Source organism: Anopheles moucheti, chromosome 2, assembly GCF_943734755.1.
Source record: "Anopheles moucheti chromosome 2, idAnoMoucSN_F20_07, whole genome shotgun sequence".
NCBI lineage: Eukaryota > Metazoa > Arthropoda > Insecta > Diptera > Culicidae > Anopheles > Anopheles moucheti.
The window spans coordinates 88,143,273-88,165,366 of NC_069140.1; the positions used below are offsets into that span (position 1 = coordinate 88,143,273).

The window sequence follows — 22,094 nt, forward strand, 5'->3', positions numbered from 1 at the left end:
GATTCGTTGGACGTTATCAGACGTCAGACGTTTCGACCACTGGAAGAGCGATTTTTGACAGTTTGACTAGTTATTTTTACACGGTGGTGACATCACTTTTATCAAAGGGAATTTCCATTTTTTCCCATGTTCCGTTATTGTTTATGAAGGTAGTCAACGTGTTCAAGTTCTCCATGCAATTGATTTGATGTGCTTTTGTGTGTGAGTGTGTTAAGATAAATGGTAAAACGTTACAAAGCGACATGTATTTAAGCGGCGTGTGGCATGATATGCATATGTGTGTATGGATACATGTTTATCTGACTAATGCACACTTTCCATGCCGCTCATTCATACGCACCTTGAAGACCCTTTTATCATATTTCAATACGCACGCGGTGGCTATGTTTCATCATGTGAGATATCGTTGTTTTGTTGTTGCTCTTTTCGTTACGAAGTCGCCGTACCACCACATTTAAACGCACACTTCATATGCCAGGCTGGAAGGCTGGAAGTGTCGAGCGCGCATTTGGGGCCACACTCACACCAGCGCGGCATGCCCAGCTCTTTCGCACCTATGTGCCCGAAAGCGAGCAAGCAATAGCCCGGGCCCCGGCCAAGGTGACCTTCCCTGCTGGACAAATTTTCCATAAAACATTTATACACCCGTTAGTGTTCGCCGCGGAAAGTTGTTTTTGACACACCGGGCAAACTTCGATTGCTTGGTGACAACACACGGGTATTTTGTTGGTGATTTTGGCACTGGTGTATTGTTTTATACGTACTGCTCCAGATTCGCAAGCGTGTACACGTGTGTTTGTGTTTGTGTATGTGTGCAGAGGTAAACTTCACTATCGGATAATAAAATGATGCGTGTAAAATAGGCAAGATCGGCATCGGGAATTAGGTTTTTACCTATCCCCCTGCCGTCACTGTCGGCGCATCCTTTGTTGATGTTAAAATTGCTTATGACAGGTTTCGCAATGTACGCAAGAAAACAGAAGACGCTAGTGAGCTAATATTCATTACGAAACGATTGTTTTCGCTGGCTGTGAAAGGTGTGCGACCCGGACATAAGGCGTTCCGGTACTTCACCCGTGGACGAAGTGCATCGTCGTTCATCAACAACCCGCCTTCAATGGCGTGTAATGTTATTCCCGAAACCCTGTTTTCGGTTCCTACAAACGCAATGGTAACTACGATCGACACAGGAACGATGGAACACGTCACCCGGCATTGAGATTGTAAGTGCATTCTAGTGCCACCCGTAGCAGCGAATCCTCTGGAGACATTGCATTCTCGCGGCAATTGAGTCGAGGTGGTGTGATGCCACGCATGAATACGGTGCCGTCCGGCTATCGCTCCAGGCAAGGCAAGCTTTTGCCTGGTGACCCCACTCGCCTCGACCCTTCTAATTTTGTGTTTTCTTACCCCGTACACCGTGTATTGCGACCGTTTTCTTCTCGCACGTCAATTGCTCTAATTTGCATGACCGCAAAGTGTTTGTGTTTTCGGTCGATTCGGTCGCCAGAGTGCAATTTAGAGATACGTGTTTGCTTTTTGTGTGAATCGTTAGTTTCCAGCAGTAATTATGTAAATATAATAGTCGATTTGTTCAGATGCAGTGAAAACCGTTTGTTATCATCCATTTACAGGAATAAGTTTCACAAAATCACAGTGTTTGCGCGTGTGTGAGAGTTTCTAAAGTGTTGTAAAGTCCAGTGTCCACCAAATAGTTTCATCATTGGGTGCGATTGCTTAGAAAGAACCGTCATCACTTATCGCAGCTGCTGTGTAGTGTGTACAACCCTTAATACGACGTCGAACTTACGGGACGCGGAAGTGCGCGATAGGCAAACAGCACCACAACTATCATTATCGGTTCGTCCGTAGAGCAGAGCCGCCGAAATTGTCCAGCATGGATCTGGTGAAACCATTCATGGACATGCACGTGGATCGTGTTCTCAAGGAAGTAAGTGTTCCTAAGTATTACTCCCATGGGAAAACTATCTCCAGAAGAGGAGGGTCTTTCGCTCCAAAAGTTGTTTTATCATTTTCATTTGCTTTTCAGGAATCAAAAACATTGCAGGATCTGTTTTGCGGGTTAGAAAAGAAGATTTGCTTTGTATTTTTGAAAACCTGGAGGAAAAACTAAGAACTTGGACATAGATGTCAAGAATACCGAGTGATGTGTGTATCGGCTAATGCATCGGTTAATATGGTGCGCAAGGCAAACCCATACACAAACGAGCCACAGGATTAGATAACATACAACCTGAACAGTGTCCCCGTGCTATGACACCAGTGGCAGGTGGGGATCTCCCCTCCAGAGTCCTTAAGAACCGAAGGGCAAACGCGACTATCCGTCGTAGAGACGTCACTGACCTTGGTGGGTTTCACTGAAGGACACCTTGAAACAGGCTAACGAATATAATCTATCTGTATGTGTGTGTGTGTGCCTATTTTCCGTCCCTTCCGTTCTGGGTGGCGCGGCTTCAACTGTCTGGATGTCTGGTGAGAGTATTATTTCACCCCCAAATTCAGATCCATTGATTACATCAGCCATTTCACGTTTAATTGCACCTTGCTGAGACGAATGGTGGTAGTTGAAGCAGCAATTTATTCTCGCTATTCGCGTTAATAATGCCAATAAGTGTCGTTATTTTGGTAAAGAATATTGATCCCGTGCTCGGTGGTGCAATGGTTCGTCCCATTTGTCGGAGAGAAACGAACGGGTATAGCGTAATTGATGTATAGTACGCATGTCTTTCGATGTCCATTCATGATTCACTAGAAGGATGTAATACCAACACAACGTTGCATCATCGTGGCAACGTTTGGGAGTGCTGACCTTCTCGTTTAATGTGTTCTAAATTATTTGCTCCATTATGGATACTTTTTAGAAAACTTTGTGGAAGAGAACAATAGCAGAGTAGTATAAAAATACCACATGAATAATTTTTTTACACAAAAACTATCAAATGGTAGGGCTCGTTTTTGGAATTCATGCCATAAAACAGATATGTAAAAGCTAGTGTTGTACATAATGAATCTTTTTAGAAGGGAAGAGATGCTCTGCTTTCTGAATGTGAATCAGGTGTACCCAACACTAGTAAAAATGATGCATCTACCAGGATTGAGTTGTTAAATAACTAGTAGTGCTTGTGTTATTATATCAGGTCCATCTAGCATTTCGTTATCAGGGAGGGTCTATGGTTTTGTGCCTTAGGAAACGATCTAATAAATCGAAAGCTGTTGATTGAATCAGATCTCGACAGATTTTCAAAAAGCAACAGATCTTGATGGAAAAAATAGGTAGAATCACTCATTATATGACGGCGAGGCGGTGATGTAGTGACTGGTTAGAAGTTGCCGGGTGCTTCATCACACGACAGGGGCACAACTATTCAATATCGGGCAAAGAAAGTCCAAGAAATCTGGAATTGGCAAATCCCAGAACTCTTGAAGTTTTCAATTATCAGTGTTTGTTGAACTATGGGAAAAAATTGTTGCTCTGGATGTGTGTTTGTCATTAATTAAAATTATGTTACCCCCTTTTCAATGTCAAGTGAGCGGATCAAACAAGCAACAGATTAAACGGCACCATTCATCAGAAATAATAATTTTGAACTTTTTCTTATGTTCAACTCGTGCTCAATTTCTGTTTCACTGTCATGCTAACGCCTCTAACGAAAACAGAAAACCAAACAGAAGTAGAAAGAAAGAAAAAACACGAAGGTTTGACCTTCGCTTATCGCCAATGCCAGCGGCTAATCTGTGCACTCTTGTTTTCTCATTGAACATTTTAGGTTTGGATCGAGATTTTTCGTGCCACTCCGCCCGAAACCGGTTGAGAGTTCGGTGCGGAATTGGGATTGTTGCCGAATAAATTAATAGCGTACCACGAACAGTGATCGGCGAGAAAGAGCCAAGAGCGCGATCGCGGATTGATCTTTGCACCACGCAAAATAGTGTGCGCCGTATCACATGCGACTCAATTTCGATTAGCGGACGATGTTGTGGGATGGCCGAAAAGTAACCACTGGATGATTGGACCAGTGTGTGAATGTGTTTTTTTTGTTTGTTAAATTGTACTTGATTAGGTGTTTTGTTTGTTTATTGCTGCTTTAAGACAAACCGGTCCTAGTGCACTGACCCGTCATGATAATCGCCTTCAAAAACGCCTCGGGCGATCATCGGAGAAGGTCGTTCCGATTCGCTGCATCCCTATCGCGAGCCCAACAGCGACGGGCGCGGAAGTATAGCACGCTCTGATTTCTTCTGCAAACATGACGGAACTATACGCGCCGGGGTGAACGGAAACCCTTTATTGCACGTATACCGGTGGAGTGCCTCGTGGTATCGGTCAGTCAGGTGGACGATTTAATTCCGCGTAGTCACCGCAAACCGGGTGTCCTTGATGGTCCGCAAACCGGACCAGACTTGGTGGTGGTATGCGTCTGTGGAGGATCTTGTGCTGGAGTTTCCCATTGGTTTCAAAGGCAATGGGATATCGTGCCAACTGTGGAGTGTGTGCACACACGATTCATCTAACAATGCTTAATGTTATCACATTAAAGTGTGATTAATTTTAACCATGATGAAGCGAGTAGATTTGTTTGCAAGTAGACTGTCAAAATAGGACTTTATGAACGGAGTCGTTCAGTCTCATTCAAACGACAAAATGAATCCAACACAGCCTGGAGAATTCAACTCTTTGTTGTAGATCGTAATAAATATGTCAACTTCAATAGTATCATCTTTTCACCCAAGATTCACCAAGATTTAGTATGATGTTGAAGGATCGATCACCTATCGAGAATCGGCATTTATTATAGAAGATATAGAAGTTGGTCCCTGAACGTTTCACTCTCGAATGGTGGATGACTCTGTCCATTGCTAGACTGAAAGGTAGGCAAACTTACTCATCGCCCTGGCAAAAAGCCCTGAAAGCTTAGACGGAGAGCCCTGAGCTTGGAGTTCCAGAAGAGCTAATTGCACCGTATGTTTGAACTGCAAACATCGCGAACGATGAGGAGATAGTAGGACTGGAACTGTTACTTCGTCACGTTTTCTAGGATCTCCCACATTTTTGTCTTCATTATTGTAAACGTCCTGCTAATCTTACTCTGAGTTTAATAGTCATTCTTGGATATGAGACAAACACTGTTCACTGTAATTACTAGACCAACCCAACATGGTATTCTTTGCACGAGTAGTGAGTTCCTGCTCCATGTTCTTCCCAAAAGGGCTTAAGAGATTTTTATCAGATTTCCGAAACATGCCTCAGAGGTTTCTGTGAGTACATGGACCCTGAAGGTTCGATGTGATTCCAGCATCAACAGGTGTTTTGAATGAACATTTTCCTTCAGCTAGAAGATCCTAACGCACATCTTGTTGTTGTTAGTGACTTTAGACGACTTCTAGAAGTATCTGGACTAGATCTACCTTATTCTCCAAGATCACAAACTGCTACTAAAAACTTTAAAGTCATGTTATTTATTTTTAACAAATCCGGTTCCCGAAAACTAGGTCAAATGAGTGGCCCAAAGAGCATGCCAAAGGCAATTCTTGCACAGAACATTCCATCGTTCAAAGCATATGACGATCCAGCATTTGAGCTGAATGAGAAACCTCCGTCAACACCGTTTGATGGATTGTGATTTTTCGTTTTGTTTTTTTTTTTTTGTTAACATAAACCAAACACCAAACGAAATGATGACTTGCCGTGGACCGTCCCGCAAACCGTGACCGGCAACACAATACCGCGCCATATGTACGCCCGAACGTACCATATTTCTATTTGTTGGCCTTCTTTTCCCTTACTGTTTACCGATATCGATGTATGGGAATTCGCCAACGGACCAAAGTTCAGCACCGAAAACATTTGCTTCGGTTTGGGTGTTGGACGTCCAAACTGTTTACCCAATTCGGTATCGATGAGGGGATTTTTTTGTGGGTGCAATCTTTTCAGTATTGCCGTGAACAAGTGCGCTGTTTTGTTTTTCGTTAAACTACGCCAGTAAATGCTGAGTAATAGGCAAGGCGTTAGCCAATCTGGTCTTGTGTGCGTGACGTTTGTGAACGCAACTGCAATTCGAAGGGCTCGTTCCGTTTCGATCTACCCCTTCTCGCCCTTCTCGCCGGTGTGGATTGCGGACAGAAGTTGATAGTCGTGCAGTTTCATGTTCATTCATTTCAATGTCAATGGCGAATGCGGGGTACTTGTTGCATTTGCACCATGACACCATCTATTGCGCGTCCGTCTTGCTCCGGGTTGGTTTTACTCATTTTAGATGCATTCGCTATCCGAACCGGAAGCAATCTGTCTAGCTTATATTTCTAGCTTGTGCTTAGGAGGACTCTAGCTGGCTAAGGATTTAACTGGAACCGTTTATACGTGTCATACGTGATGAATGGTGGACGTGACTTTTACTTTTATTGTACGCTTTAGAATGTCCTACTATTTGGACTGGACGACCAGAGTACCACATCAGCACAGGTGAAACTCATTTTACCTTCTTTCACACGTGTCGTGAAATGTGTTCCATGTGGGCCAGCTAATTAATCCGATCGAAACGATCAATGATTGTAGGGGAACTGTGTGGGGGCTTTTTTTAATTTCTGATCATTTGCCTTGGAACCGGGAGGAGGGTTGTAACGAACAACCTACCATATGGTGGTGCATATTATGACCGTTTCGCTAATTGACGGTGCTATTGTCTTTATTGGCCACGTTAGGAATTTATAATTAGGAATTTACTGCTGCCGAGAAGAGCAATTTATCAATCTGGTTTCGGTCCGATTGTTGAAATTCAAACTGCAAAATTCTCCCTAATGTTTTAAATATTTCATTATATGATTCGAAACTCTGTAAGAGAAATAGAAACGACTCTAACCTAATGTTCGACTAGCAAATCACCTTTTCTAGAAAAGAAATGAAAAGAATGTATTATTGAAAGGGACGGCTCGAAAACACATCGGCCCACCGATGAGCGTAATGCGTTCCACGTGAGCAACACAGGGGAAAAACAATCCCCGGCTATCTTCTCGATCACCACCTACAGCATCTCCGGATGCTTATGACAGATGTTTTTGCTTTCATCCATTGACGTACGCGGCACTCGTGACGTTGTCAAGATCGGAAATCGGAACGGTAGCGTATAGAGCGTTGGTTAATGCAGTTTTCCGCTATAAAATAATCTACCGAGAGCAGCGTTAATGTTAAGCCAACCCATGTGTGGACTCCGCTGGCACCGTCACGATGCATCTACCCACTGGTGAATTCCGTACCAATGCTGTGTACCATGGGTAACGGAAACGTTCAACGTTCCTGCCTTTCGCTATTTATAAACTTAATCCAACGCGGTATGCTACTGGCCGCGGAAAGAAATAAACACAGAAAACCCTGCTCTTGAGCTTAATCGTGAGATGATTGCACTTGAACCAACACGGTTTGGTTGGAAGCAGGCGTGTTTGGTGTGTTGGAAACGCAAATGACCGATCGGTTCGGCCTCTGCGGGGCCTACGCTTCGGTAGCCAATCAGCGGCCAACCGTTGTCACTGCTTCGGGGGCTCGTCCCCATGCTTTTAAGCGGGCCGGTTTTTCGATTTATCTTCTGCTTTCAGGCAGTTGCGCATTTTGCTCTCCGTACCATGGTCTTCCTGCGGTGGGACAATAAGCAGCAGCGCAAGTGGTTCTTAAAATATATTTTACTGCTTACCGTTGTACTGGTTGGAAGGTGTTGGGGTTTATTATCTCCAATACAACGACACGATTTATATTTCATCTTTGTGAATGACTTCGGTTTTTTTCGGTTGATAAACTATCGTAATATCGTTCTGCATACTTGTTTTCGTGCTGTGGAAAACAAGATCGGCTGTGGAGATCTTCGAACTCGCGAAGATCTGCATAAAGACTACTGTCACCTAAAGACTATAGCTACTGTCAAAAGGGAATGCTTGATATATTCTCCAATACTTCAGTGCCTAGCATCCTCCTTGCTTCAGATGAATGGGGATGGGCATGGCTCCATTCTCTGTGGAGATCTTCGAAGTCGCGAACTTTATTGGGCACTTATCTGCTGTCTGGAATCCTGGCGATGTTATTGATGTATGTACCTCCTTACATTATTCCGTAGACATTTTCGCTATCTTTGGCGATGACGAAGGGCACAACGATGATGGCGAAGACGATGAGCTCGATAAAGAGCTAACGTCATTGGTGGTACGGACGATGAAGACAATGGTGATGATCTCGTAAACAACCGACGGTGAAAACCCTTCGTTAAATTGATTACTGCATTGGATGGACATTGTCCAAAACCACCGCCAAGACTGTAGTAACATCCGGTGGAACATCCTGTACGACAAGAGCCTTCTTCTCGTTCAGTTCTGGTATTAACTTGATTGATGTGTCAACACCGTCAGATTATCAGCTGCATTTGTGCCACTTGACCACATCACCTTCTAGATCGGCTTATCAGTTACAGCAGGAACCCAACTGCAATTGTTATAATGATACTTCTTCGCATAAACCGATTCACCTACGTTGAACATTCCGGGTTCGGGACTTCCCCTCGTCGTTCTTGAGTGGAACTTTTACTGGTCGGTGCAGTAAGTCTAGGTAATCACCAGAAGAAAGTATACGTCTTCAATTGACCCAGGCTATGTCATGTCTGCCATTTCTGGCTTATTAGACTTATTTTACCACGTAGCCGGATAGTCAATCCTTACTACGGGGATTTGTTCCGGATGGTATTTTGTTCGGGCCCGTTCGTGTGATGATCAGCACCGGGTTTTGCCTCTTATATGAGGAGCCATTTATATTAATCTTCTGTGGCGAACTATTCAAATTCAATCGAATCATTCAAATTTAAATCATAATTCGACTCCCCAAAGATTCAACAATTCCCAGAGATCTTCAGATTCACTCATTCAGTTCAAAGATTCAATCAGATTTATGAATTTCTCTATAACCAGTAAGTTAAAAGTTCTTTCACGGGTACTACGATATCTTCTTGTTGGATTACCAAACCGGTTTTTAAAAATAATGTTTACATATTGTTTCACCCAACCACAAATCAATACCAGACTATCGGTGTCCATTCGTAGACAGATTGGACGTGCATCTTGTGGCTGTAAGTGGCCGGCATAAAATGCCCTGTTCCGAAGCCGGTTCTGTTTCGGGTTGGAATGTGGTAGAGCCACCTTAGCTATATGGCGCCCGCTTTCAAGTAGGGTGATACCGCTACTTGCGTGGGACGCCACTAGTCTTCTGTGGTGGCCGCCCAACACCGGTTACTCACTGGAATGTGTTGTGGAAACCTTTGAAGAGATTTATCGACGGATGATCACCGTGGTTGGGAACGAGAGAGAAAAAATCCCCTCCTCATCGGTACCATATATAAATTGCTTGCTTATGTGTCACTGCACGTAACCCTTCTGGCATGGTGGGAGGCATAAATGTACCCTTGTGCACGGTCATCTTAAACTGTAACTGATTTAGATAGACAAACACACACACATTGAGAACGTGAAATAAATGCGTTTTGTGGACTGTGAACCGTGAACCCGAACTGACGACGACGATTTCGATAGTGGAAACATTTCTATCACCAAACTTGTCATTGCACGATTCGGCTTCGGCACGTTTGCGTGTACGCGTAGCATCGTTCGAAAAAAAAAAATATATATATATCGTCCAACAGTCGCGAACAGATCGGTCAGCATCCTTTGCCAGTGTCGTAACGCCGTTCGGGGACGATTGGTCACGCCGCGCAACCGTACTGTCGTACTGGTTTATGTGTGTTTTTTTTGTTTCAAAAGAGGTGTTTGAATTGAATTAAATTCCACTAGCAGTTAACGGTGCAATAGCGAAAATTTAAATAGTTGCATTTTGGTGTATTATAGCAAAATAGCATACTATAAAAATATTACTATATTGACGTTCGCCAAGTGTATACTAAGGGAATGAACTGTGTTTACTAGCCTGACATAAAGGGAATATTATCACAAACTGTCACACATTATTGAAAACAAACACGTTCTCCACGTTCGACGATGTCATAAAGATCACCTTTTTCGAATCGGGGATTTTTTTTCCGAAAGTTCCCCTGAATCGTCCAACACAAAAAAAAAACAAAACTTTGAAGTTAAAGTTCCCCAGTTTGTGTCCCTTTTCGATGGACTCATCATGTTGTGTATTCTTCGTGCGCAAAACTTCACCGCAACATGGCTAAGTAGTTCCCGGGTTGTGCCTCGCTTTTGCTTTGTTGCGAATTTCATTTGTGATTCCCCAAATGACACAAATAAAAAAAATGTTACGACCATTGAAGAACAGCAATGAAAAACAAGGCATCGGCACTCGAAAAAAAAAGAGCGTCAAAACATTAACGTAGACAAACGGCGTGTGATCATGTGACGTGTTATTTTTGGTCTGTCATTCGTTCATGTTCTCCCAGCAACCAAGAGAGCATACACAAATTGCTAGAATGTGCTGAATTTTGTAGCGAAACCGGGTACGAAGCTTATGGAATTTCTCTAAGCATATTGTTCGGTAGCGTAACTTACTTTAGGTGTACCAAGAAAACGTACTATAGGATTCGTTTCTTTGGTTCAATATTGAATTATCGGCTCCAGATTGTACTGTATTTGTTGGTAGTGTCAAGAAGTTTAGTGAGTAGGGTGTAAACACCCTTCCATTGACGCAGGGTGCTAGTAGCACGTCCGTTAGAAAGGAGGAAGCACGTGAGAGCGCACGCTTGGCTGAAGGGAGTACAGTAGCTACCATTATCACTTCCACCCCTCAATGTTCCTATCGTGCGCACCCCCGGTTTGCTACGTCAGCAACCGTCCATCATGTTTTCGTCGGAAACGAAAATAAACATTCCACCAGCATCCGATTCACCTTCCTCTTTCGAATGTTTTCGAATGTATCTTCGGACCTCGATCGCTCGTTCGTCATGTGCGCGCACACACACACCCTTCCCAAGCGATTGTGCGCGAAGTTTTGGTTCGCGTGTGTGTTTCCCCCCCCTCCCCCCCCTCCACCGTCACCAAAGATCGTTACGCGTGATTATGGCGGGTGTGTGATCGGTAGTGCGAGTCGAGTTTCAGAAAAAAAACAAGAAGTGTACGGAATAACGGTGGTAGACACGATCTGACAGTCGCGCACTACCTTGACACACACCGATCAGTGCTGCACGCGTGTCCGGGCAGCATGACAGTTTCAGTCGGAAACGAACTTTCGCAAATCGTAGCAAGCCGTTAAGAGTAACGCTTCGTTGTGGTCTTCGAGTTTTTGGACGAATAATCAAATCCGAATTTTTGGCTGTGTTATCTTTGCCCAGTTCGTGCTAGTGAGAATTTGTGTTGTGTGTTGCGAACGAGAGAGTGAATAATAGCGGTGTTGTATGCATTTCAGTACATCTACTTCGAGCTAAACATAAACACAAACCCACACCCCCGAACCTCGTTGTAGTTCGAAAGTCAGTGGTTACTTAGCCGTTGGTTTGTTTTCGAACCGAAGGCACGAGACGCCAAAAATAGGCCCCCCCTCCACCATCCCTTTTCCCCGTGATCGAAGCGTGTTCTTGTGCAGAACGAAATGGGTGTCATCAAAGATAACTTCACCAAGGTAATGCTTCTGCCATATTACATAGTATTGCCCCGTAGTGATCGTTTACAGCTGTCTAATGAGCTACATTAAAGAAAAAGAAAAACAAAGGAATTTTATATACTTTTACTCAAATTTTTAGACTATGTTAGTGTTGTATCGGTTAAATTCCATTCGGGCCAACATGTTTCGCCTTTAAGCGCGACAATCTAATAAAACACTGATTCCGTCTGGTGACCTTTACTAACCTTGGCAGGCGAGAAAAAAAGGCACTGTGACGCGGTTGTAGACCGGCGGCCGCGAAAAAGATCTCGTGAGATGGCCTCGTAATAAAACAAGCAAAAACTGAGGGAAACCAAGCAAAATGAGAAAAAGAAACGCGCAAAAAAAGATTAAGTTTCAAACAACATAAACTGTATTGTGGGTGCGTTCATATGAATCCTCGTATCTTTTCCTTTGAATGATTGGAAGTCTTTTTTGTGTACTCTAAAGTTTACGCAAACATAAAGTAGTGGTAAACTTAACACAAAAATGTTAACGAAGGTATTAAATCACATCTTAATCCACAAATCAACCAAACACGTACGTCAGCAATCGTCAGGATCGTAGAATTGACGTACATATGGAGGCGCATGGTGTTTGACATACGTGTTTTGCAACAACGAAGACAATATCACCAACACTTTCTCCTTTTCATCCCTATATCTTAGTTCCGTTTTGTTTTTCTTTTCTCTCTCTCTCGCTCTCGCTCGGGCCACTCACACTTTACCGGCATGAAGTGTGCTGTGTGCGCATTATGTTATTTATTTCCGTCCGCGAACCGTCAGTGTACTGTCAGCTCTCTGTGGTGTGGTCGCCAGAATGTGCAGGAGGAGGAAGGATTTTTCCTTTTTTTTGTCGTCGACTGTGAACTGCGTAGATTTTCCCGAAAGGAGTTTACTTCCCGATACTTTCAAAAACACAAACACACATACACTTGTTGGTGAGAGTGTCGTGATCAGTCTGGATTTATTCGACGAGCACAGCGCAATGGAAAACAAATCATTATCCGATCCGATAAAACAAATAGACAATAAAAAAAACACAAACCCCGGCAAATGTCGATAAGGTTTCGCCGGTTGCATCGGGTTGGCTTCACTGGGTTAAACGGGGTTTAAAAGAGGAGAGGGATGGGATGCAGCATTTGCAGTGCAGGCGGGTTTCGGGAAAGGAAACCAACGCCCGAAGCGGGTGATGGGCGGCGATCGGTTCGTTTTCCTTGGAGGATGAGATGGTTACCAGAAATGGCGCGCCGAATGAGAAATCGTCGATGAGTCGCGCTGGTAATTGATTTCTAATTATAGCCGGTGGCAAACTGCAAACGAAACCAAAAGCTAACAACAACAGAAAACACTTTTTTTTGGTGGTACTAATGGGGGGATGCTCGTCTAAATCGACCACGGTGGATGAGTGACGGTGGTCGATACGTTGGAAACATTGTTATAATTTCAATCGCCTTATGACACACTGATTAATTTGTACGCTGAAAGGAGAGTTCCTTATTTCGATTTTATAACACATCAAGTCCACTCACTGTAACACAAAAGAGGCTTAGACACTGCTAACCGACTACGTACGGAAGATGTACGTTATAGGGCTCCGTGCTCATCCCTGCCATAATGCGCTCTGTGACGAATGATTATGTAACGTTGCAATGTGCATCCACTTTCTTATTGCCTCACTCGAAGGGAAAAAAACGAAAACCAGCAAAACAAATCCTATCTGCTATGGAATCTACTATCAGTTACCTTTCCCGGGGTTAATTATGGCACACTTTAAACATGGAACACTACAAATGTTTGAACCATCAAGGCTTGATAAGCGCAGTAATAGTTACTGCTTTAGAACACACATTTTTCCTCACAATCCCCCAAGCATTTGTGCTTCCGGATGGGCATTTCACCGCAATTTATGGTCCTGTCCTGTGTAATGGTTGTTCCGTGTCCTGTCCTGTGTGATGGTGTTTGGGTAAACAATTGTAAAAAAGGGGAGTTTACTTTTCAATCACGAGTGCACTTTGGTTGAGGGGTTTAGGTTGTCTGAAACGCATTAACCGGCCAATCAAATCCCTTTCACCTGGAACACTCTGGTTGAGTCGTCCCCAAACCATAATCGTGAGAAAACAACTCATATTTATGGCAGGCTTTCCCGCTTGATAGTGTATCAGCCTCACGGTTTCAGTGCCGAGCGCCTGCTAACGAGAGGCGGGCCCACGTGAGCGTCAGGTCGGTTGTTTGCGAAACCACTATCGATGTGTGGTTTGTGGCTACAGATTCTACACATTAGCAGCAGGCGTTAGGATGCGAGGGAGTGTTGGCCGGGGTTGGATAGGAAGAGAGAGATAGTGAACGGTATTCTTGTAAACAACCCACTAACCTACCGTAGGGCATCATCATCACCGTCATCTGCGCCTGGAGTCTAAACAACAGCCGACGCCGGGGCCGGCAGCCGGGTGTAGCCTATAATTTTGCCACCCTCCGATCGGAGCTACTGCGTCTTAACCTTGAATGAGGAGGTGTATCCATTGCATGGTACATTAGTACTTGGTTACTTTTAAGTCGCCCAAATTGTAGTGATCTCCTACGAGACGTTAGTTATTCAGAAATGATGTACTTCATGAGTTCGTCTAGAAAGCAATTAGTTTGTTTCCCCTGCTTGGACGAATAGCTGCAGTTCATTGAGGCCAATGCATATTGTTATCAGCAATAGACACTGGACAGTAAATATTGACATTCACACTGGACCGTCGAGTGAGTGAGCGTGCACCTTGTCAAAAGGTCGACAAAAATCCCCATACCACCCGGAAAAGTTCCCGGACGGTTTCACCTAAACAGGCAACACTTGCGAGAGTCACACTATTCATTGATCGGTTCCAGCTCCCCCCGCATATGCGTCTTGTGCGGTACGCGTGCGCACACGTCCACACGCAAACTAATCGCAAGATTATCACCGCGGGCTTCCGTGCTGTGATGCACCTCTGCAAGCCAGCTGAGATACTTAGCGCACTATCATCCGGTGTGCGCTTTGAAAAGCGTAGCGTACCCGAGACCCCGTTGAACCATTATCAGTACAGTGCCTTACAGCCTGCCGGTCGCATCAGGCTTGCCAACGTTGTGCCGAACCGTAGAACCGTTTTTAATCGCACTTGCATTGTCCTGCGGGGACGTACACTGCTCAATGATGGATTGCAATGGTGAAAAGGTGCGAAAAACGATCGCCAATTTGTGCGGATTCTTTCTGATCAAAGGTGGATCGTCCACGCGCAGATCAACGTCAGCCGGATTCGGTGCTGCTAGTTCAGTGCATGTACTAATTTGTTCTCGCTGTCGTGTGTTGATGTAGTGTGACGGTGGCGGGGGCTGGGCTCATACGATCGATGTTGTTACTCCAAGGGCGATTGATGGGCATGGGTGTGTCGCTCGGTAACAGAATCTTTCACTAATTCGCAACACCTCTGTTCCCCCTTCTGTTTCTTTTTGCTTACAGATCCGTGATCAATGCAGGGAGCTAATCCTCACAGACAAACAGATCGAGGAGATTATGCGACGGGTGATCAAGGAAATTAACCGAGGGCTCAGTAAAGAAACGCACGCCGAGGCTGACGTTAAATGTTTCATCACCTACGTACAGGACCTGCCAAATGGGAAAGGTATGTAAAGTGTCTGTGTGTGTTTTTTTATTTTGGTTAAGTGTTTGGAATATGTAAATTTAATCGTCACGTTTTTCTCCCTTTTGCTTGCAGAAAAGGGAAAATTTCTGGCCCTCGATCTTGGCGGCACCAACTTCTGGGTGTTGCTGATCCACCTGAAGGACGAGAACGACTTCGAGATGCTGTCGAAGATTTATGCCATTCCACAGAGCATTATGCTCGGTAGTGGGACGCAACTGTTTGACCATATTGCTGAATGTTTAGCCAACTTTATGAAGGTAAGTAGAGGGAGCGATAATAGGCAATAGGGCATTTGCGAATGAATATTGGTTTGCAATATTCCTGGAGATGCCGGATCTAGCTCTTTTAAACAGACATATTGACGTATCAATCGATCCCGGCTATCATATCTGCTTACCGTACCAAAAGTGTAATAAGTGTCAGAATTGTTAATGATAGCGTGCTATCAGTGGTACTTTGGACGTAATAGCCTCTAGTCTTAACACACCTTTTGCGCTGATAAAGCGGCAAATATCTAGCAGTGTAACTCCAACGCGCTTTCGTATCATCACGCGATATACATCAGCGTTTTACTATAATTAAAATGTCTTCTTTTTATGGCATCTCTCTCTTCCGAAAACAACAACCAGGAACACTCAGTGTACGAGGAACGTTTACCGCTAGGATTCACATTCTCATTCCCGCTAACGCAGCTGGGTCTTACCAAAGGTATTCTTGCCCGATGGACGAAAGGTTTCAACTGTTCCGGTGTCGTCGGTGAGGACGTTGTGCAGCTGCTGAAGGATGCTATCGCCAGACGGGGGGTAAGTTTGGGGTCGGCGGCCCGCTTGATCGATGATGACTTTACAGTTTTTTTTCGGTCCGTGTATTGCCGTCTTTTATTGGTGGTATTAGCAGCAAATGGTTTTATAATCCATACGATCGTATCCGATCGTAACGGAACATTGTTCCATAAGTTGTCGATAAGATGATGGCATAAGCGGAAGAATTTCAAACAATTACATTCAAGCACACGTTTAACATTTTGTATTGTTTCCTACAAACACCATAAATGATGGCGGCGACGACAAAAATGATGTCTTGGACAAATCTGTTAAAACATATGGTATCACCAAATTCATAACACATACAAATGTTCAAATCTTACCATCTCGAATTGGTCAACATTGCGTGCGTTAGGACGTTAATATAGCGGTAATGGCAATTCTAAACGATTCCACCGGAACGCTGATGTCGTGCGCGCACAGTAATCACGATTGCAAAGTCGGTGTGATAATTGGTAAGCCACCTTCAGATTGGGTTATTAATTGCGTTCCGTAGCGCTTTGTGGCCGATCGAACGACTTTGTGGCAGCCTTCCAAACGGATGGCCATGCAAGAACAAGCGGGTTCTACCGGCAAACAAAGTGGGAACTGTAAATAAATTCTAAATTATTCTTCCCGTGATTCTATCTTGCTGTTTGTTGCTATCTTATGTTTCGTTTGAACCTGAACCGCTCAAATTCTACTTTATCCTACATACAGTTTCCTCGGTAATGCTAGCAGAGCCTGATACAACCCATTAAGCTCTTACTTTCTTGTCCACTTTCTTACCGTTTTGTTTTTGTATTTCTTTCCTCTTTATACACATACACACGAATTCTTTATGTTGTATGATACGGAACATCACCTGGTCCTTATGCTATCATCCGGAATCCGCCTTCGGTGCCCATGAATGCACGGCGTTGTACCGCAGCCAGTACGGGAAATGGATAATTTATATTGTTCTTTTTCTAATCTAACATACAGCTTTACTCCTAGATAGACCATTTACAGTACACTGCCTTGTTGGTTCTGATGCACGTTTCATTGTCTGCAGGAAGCGTGACGCATGTAGATGCTTTCTCGATATATGCCTAGTCTCTTTCAGAATCGATGCTTGAAATAAGCAGTACGGGAAAAGAATATCCGGTATATTTACTATTTCTCGTTAATTGAATCAACTGTCAGCAGAACTGTTCGTGTGTTTTTTATCACGATCAGGAAATCATTGTTTTTTTTTTTACCAAATGAATTATTTTATGGTTCCACTCTATCTGAGCGATCTAAGGGCGGTATTATTCGCTAGTTTATGATTGCGGAATTGAAAACAGTTGGACAACAAGCTGTAAATAGATAACGAAAGGGCACCGTATACTGATAATGCAGATTATGGTGGATTAGTTTGCTATAAAAAAAAAACAGCTGACTAGTGTTATGAGTAATTCTGTGGACATTACGTTTTTCAAGTGCTTGAAGTAACACGGATTGCCTATATGGCCTTTTCTATTCTCTTTCAATGCTTGTCGTCCCCAGGAGTTACAGGAATCAGTTCTACGCGTATAAACAATATTTACCAATGAAAGATTACTTTTTATACATATATTATTACTACGTCCTGCTGTTACTTATCTGACATTAGTCGTCTTGAGTATTATTAAGCAACAAGGTTCCGAGATCGATACCTATTTTGGTGAAATTATAGATCCTTTCTTCTACGAACATGCTGTTATCGTATCTAATCGTCACATATCTTTCACAATATCATAATTTCTGCACCAATTCAACACATTTTATTAACGAGCTGTATGTATTTCTTTTCTTTTTTATTTCTCGCTCATCATACGAAAACGTTCGTCTATCTGCCTGTGAAAAATAAAACATTCCTTTTCAATTGCGTTCGATCTACTCCCTTTTTTGCATCTTGCATTGATCATCATCGTGATCGTGTCTCACTTGAATGCTGCGCTACGCAACTGTGCACGCGAATGTTGAAAATGAATTGTTCGGCTCATGTACGAAATACGCCCCATGCAACACTGTTCTACACCTTCCGGTCTGTGTACCGTGTTCTCTCTCTCTCGAATATGTTCACTGCACGGCTACCCGGGTAACAGGATGTACAAATTGATATCTGTGCCATCCTGAACGATACTACTGGTACACTGATGTCCTGTGCGTGGAAGAATCACAACTGCAGAATAGGACTGATTGTCGGTATGTAGCTGAAGATTCTCACGAGTGTGTGCGCGAATGATTATGTATGTTCGTCCTGCGTGTGTGGGTGTGTGTGTGTGTGTGGGTGTGTGGATGTGCTTGTAATGTACGTAACATCTTAATGGTGCGAGAACTCTCTGCTCTTAACCTAAGAAATAGGAACGAATTAGCGCCTCGATTGCGTGATTAAGCTGAGCTTTTGGTAATTGGTGTAATTGGTATAAGATTGGCAATGTAATTGGCTTTACTGGAAACCGTTGGACAGTTTCTGTTAGCCCGACGGTGTACGCCTGTGGGACCCCACTAACTGGTGATAGTTTCTTTTTGTAAATTGATGATTTATAACTCTATTTTAAATTAACACACAAAACAAAAGGTTTTTTTTTCAAATTTTGCTAACATCCTTAGGCTCTTCTTTGGTGCTTTACCGTTTCTTCCTCTAGTTACCATCTTTGTTTGTTTTGTGTTTGTTTTGTTTCCTTTTTTCGTTTTCTTCTTTGATTTTGTGTGTTCAATTGCTGTAATTTAATGTTTCCCTATTTACTCGTTTTATTTGTTTTTCTGTTTCGCTTTTATATATATTCTTTTAATCTTTCTGCATGATACCTTTTCCTTTACCTTTTTCGTATTATGGTATTTTAAACTATTAAAAATGTGCTTACTAATGAGTTTCTTGTTTTTCGATCTGCTGCGGCGCGTCATTAAAGGTACGGGCAGTAACGCGTGCTACGTGGAGAGAGTGGAAAACTGCGACCTCTTCGATGGTCCCAAGGAGGGACCAAACATTAAGAAGCATGTGATGATCAATACGGAGTGGGGCGCGTTCGGTGATGACGGTGCGCTCGATTTCGTACGCACGGAGTACGATCGCGAGATCGATCAGCACAGTATAAACCCGGGCCGGCAGCTGTAAGAGTGATAAGCTTAGTGAAACTGCTCCCAATGAGTGCAGCTAATGAAATTTGTTTGTATATACCCTTCCAGACAAGAGAAAATGATCTCCGGCATGTACATGGGCGAGCTGGCTCGTTTGGCGATAGTGAGGTTCACAAAGGCAGGCCTTCTGTTTGGTGGTGTCGGTTCCGATATTCTCTTCAAGCGCGGCCAGTTCTTCACGAAGTACGTTTCAGAAATCGAATCGGACAAACCGGGAACGTATTACAACTGTCGGGAAGTGCTGGAAGAGCTGGGCCTCGAGCACGCGACCGATGAGGACTGTGCGAATGTACGCTACATCTGCGAGTGTGTATCTAGCCGGGCGGCTCACCTCGTATCGGCCGGCATTGCGGCATTGATTAACAAAATGGACGAAACGAGCGTGACGGTATGTGTGTTGGGTTTTGGGTGGAATGTGAGAGATGCCAGAAATTGGATAAAAATAACAATTTGACGTTACAGGTTGGTGTTGACGGTTCCGTGTACCGTTTCCATCCCAAGTTCCATGATCTGATGGTGCAAAAGATTCGACAGTTTGTGAAACCGCACATTTCCTTCGATCTGATGCTATCGGAGGATGGTTCCGGTCGTGGTGCAGCGCTAGTAGCGGCCGTAGCCTGTCGTGAGGCACAGTAAACGCTTCGCGAGCATCGATCAGATCGCGCCGGAGTAGCACCGACATGAAGCAAGAAAACCGAACACTACCTACACTAAACCGCGTGTGCGTGTGGCCAGAGAGATGGTGAAAAGTTTGGGTGCAGCTGGGTAGCTACTCTCCAGTCGCCGGTACACTGTTGTTAATGTTCACGGGGGCCGTCAGCGCACGTGCTTCAGACTCTTTTCTTGTGTGTTGTAACGTTATCATGCATCGTTTCTTTGTCACACGGCAGAACCACACTCGCGATTTGATGAAAAATGGGTTACAATAATAGTGAGAGCGTACAGTAGAGTGACCACCTCACTGCGACATAGTTGCGTACAAAACGTTCACAATTCTCACCCCTAGCGTAACTAGTGATTTATAGAGTATATATATATATACATATTATATATCTATAGTGAAAGAAACAATGTTGATCAATGAATAAGAAAAGCAAAGCAAATCATTTTATTACAAAAAGGGCCATGGAGCGCAGCTTCTGTGCTCCGCCTGAATCCCCACCACCACCACCGTACATTTACTCTACCAAGCACACCGTCCGTTACGGATACTGTGCGGATCATGAATTCTTGCCCAGACCTACCGCATCACCACGGGGAGAAAGTACAAGAACTTGTTCGTAACCGAAAATGCTGCCAGACTATGAGGAGTGCTACCTCAAACGGCAAGAAATGCTAGTATATGCTAGGGAAATTGGATAGAAAATCGGATGTGTAAATTATCTTAGGATCGGCCACGTGCGCTTCGATGTGTATGGAAAAAAAAGCTGCGATAGTTTTATCTTAGCAAAGCTTCTTTATCTTCGGCAGTAGTTGTATGCGTGATCATGTTTGTAGTGGGCTCTCTGCCCCCTGGCAGTGATTACGAGAACGAGTGGTAAAGTTGAAGCGATTTTTTACATTATGTTTAAGTTGAACTAGAATCTGTCCAGGTTCATCACTTTCTATGCATTGGTTTTGAAACAGAATCGCTTACAAAAGTTGAAAGAAGTGTGAAAAATTGAAGATTTCCTTCAACACATTCTGGTTCAACTTGTATAGAGTTGTGAAATGGGTTCAACTTTATCTCTTGAGCTCGAATTCTCTGTATTGCCATACAGTATGCGAAGTCTTGGAGCGGCGATTGTGTTTCTTTTTAGCTCGGTGGAATATATATGAACTTCGGCACTGATGAACAATGGTGTGCGGTATTGAACGTTCGCGTGAGTTAGTCGATAGTAAAAGAAAGCAGGGAGAAAGCAAAACAATAAACATTGCAAACCTTTTAAACTATGTCGTCCGGATGCAAAAAGGGTTGTACCGATTGTATCGGTTGGTTTTGCAAGCAAAAAAAAACGTTAATCACTGTTTAAGGATGTCGCTCAAAGCGTAATTAAACAAAGGAGAGCGAGTAAATGGGTGGCCAAGGTTTTTGAGTTTAGTGTTGTAGATTGTACATTATTTTAAAATTAGTTACAATTATTGATGTTACTGTATTTCTTTTGTTTTTTTCATTCGCGAACTAAGGAAATAATCGAGTGCTAAGGTCGATAGTAGAAGAAGGCATGTGGGAGCAGATATAACTAGCAAAAGGGGCAAGGAATGGAAAAAATAGACATATATTGAATAAGAAAAGTGAAAGTAACAAATTAGTGTAGAAAAATAAGAAATTATCCCGAAAACCAGAATGAGACAGCCAAAAAACCATCGTGAGTGCTGTTGTATCAAGTGTAATAAAGTAGCAACTGGTGAATACGAATAGTTTGAATTGAATGGAAGCAAGCAAACGAATAGGACTATGGACTGAAACGACACCGGAACGGATATGTGCTGCCTTGACTCCTTTTACCCTTTAGTTAGTAGTGTATAGTTAGAACTGTTGTTTTTGTTTTCATTCTCTCCGGGAACATTAGTTTTAGTGTTTTTTTAGGATGGAGTTGTTTGCATAATTTTACCTTTATGTTGTACTGGTAGCATGTTGACATGATCATGTACATATCCGCAATTGAACGTAGGCTAACACGTACGGAAGTATATTGGAAACCCTTCGCTGCAACATAGACAGTTATCTAAAATTAAACCAATAACGCTGACAAAACAAAAAAAAAAAGAAAGCAAGGGCTATAACCCAACGTGAGTTCCGATTGATATAACAACGATATGCAACCCCAGACTTGATTTCTTGTGTTTTAACTTAAGC

General features: G+C 43.4%; 1 protein-coding gene across 5 annotated transcripts; it reads left to right on the plus strand.

Moving 5' to 3' along the window:
• The first annotated feature begins 667 nt into the window (after window positions 1–667).
• LOC128299361 (hexokinase type 2) lies at window positions 668–21,653 on the plus strand. Of its 5 annotated transcripts, none has more exons than XM_053035301.1 (9): window positions 668–820; window positions 1,635–1,951; window positions 15,122–15,284; window positions 15,378–15,562; window positions 15,935–16,108; window positions 16,485–16,584; window positions 19,027–19,228; window positions 19,304–19,643; window positions 19,718–21,653. In XM_053035301.1, exons 2-9 carry the CDS (start codon window positions 1,898–1,900, stop codon window positions 19,889–19,891), a joined length of 1,392 nt encoding a protein of 463 aa, XP_052891261.1. In that variant the 5' UTR covers window positions 668–820; window positions 1,635–1,897; the 3' UTR covers window positions 19,892–21,653. The 5 variants fall into 5 exon arrangements, with proteins under 5 accessions (XP_052891261.1, XP_052891260.1, XP_052891262.1 ...); XM_053035300.1 differs by lacking the exon at window positions 16,485–16,584 and adding an exon at window positions 18,220–18,319; XM_053035302.1 differs by lacking the exons at window positions 668–820; window positions 1,635–1,951; window positions 16,485–16,584 and adding exons at window positions 11,240–11,617; window positions 18,220–18,319.
• Window positions 21,654–22,094: the final 441 nt, after the last annotated feature.

Coding starts and splice junctions, on each gene's coding strand:
- LOC128299361 (XM_053035299.1), top strand. CDS start 14,813: ATGATGGATTGCAATGGTGAAAAGGTGCGAAAAACGATCGCCAATTTG. Junction 16,109..18,219: donor ATGCTATCGCCAGACGGGGG/GTAAGTTTGGGG, acceptor CCCGGGTAACAG/GATGTACAAATTGATATCTG. Junction 19,644..19,717: donor TGGACGAAACGAGCGTGACG/GTATGTGTGTTG, acceptor TTGACGTTACAG/GTTGGTGTTGACGGTTCCGT.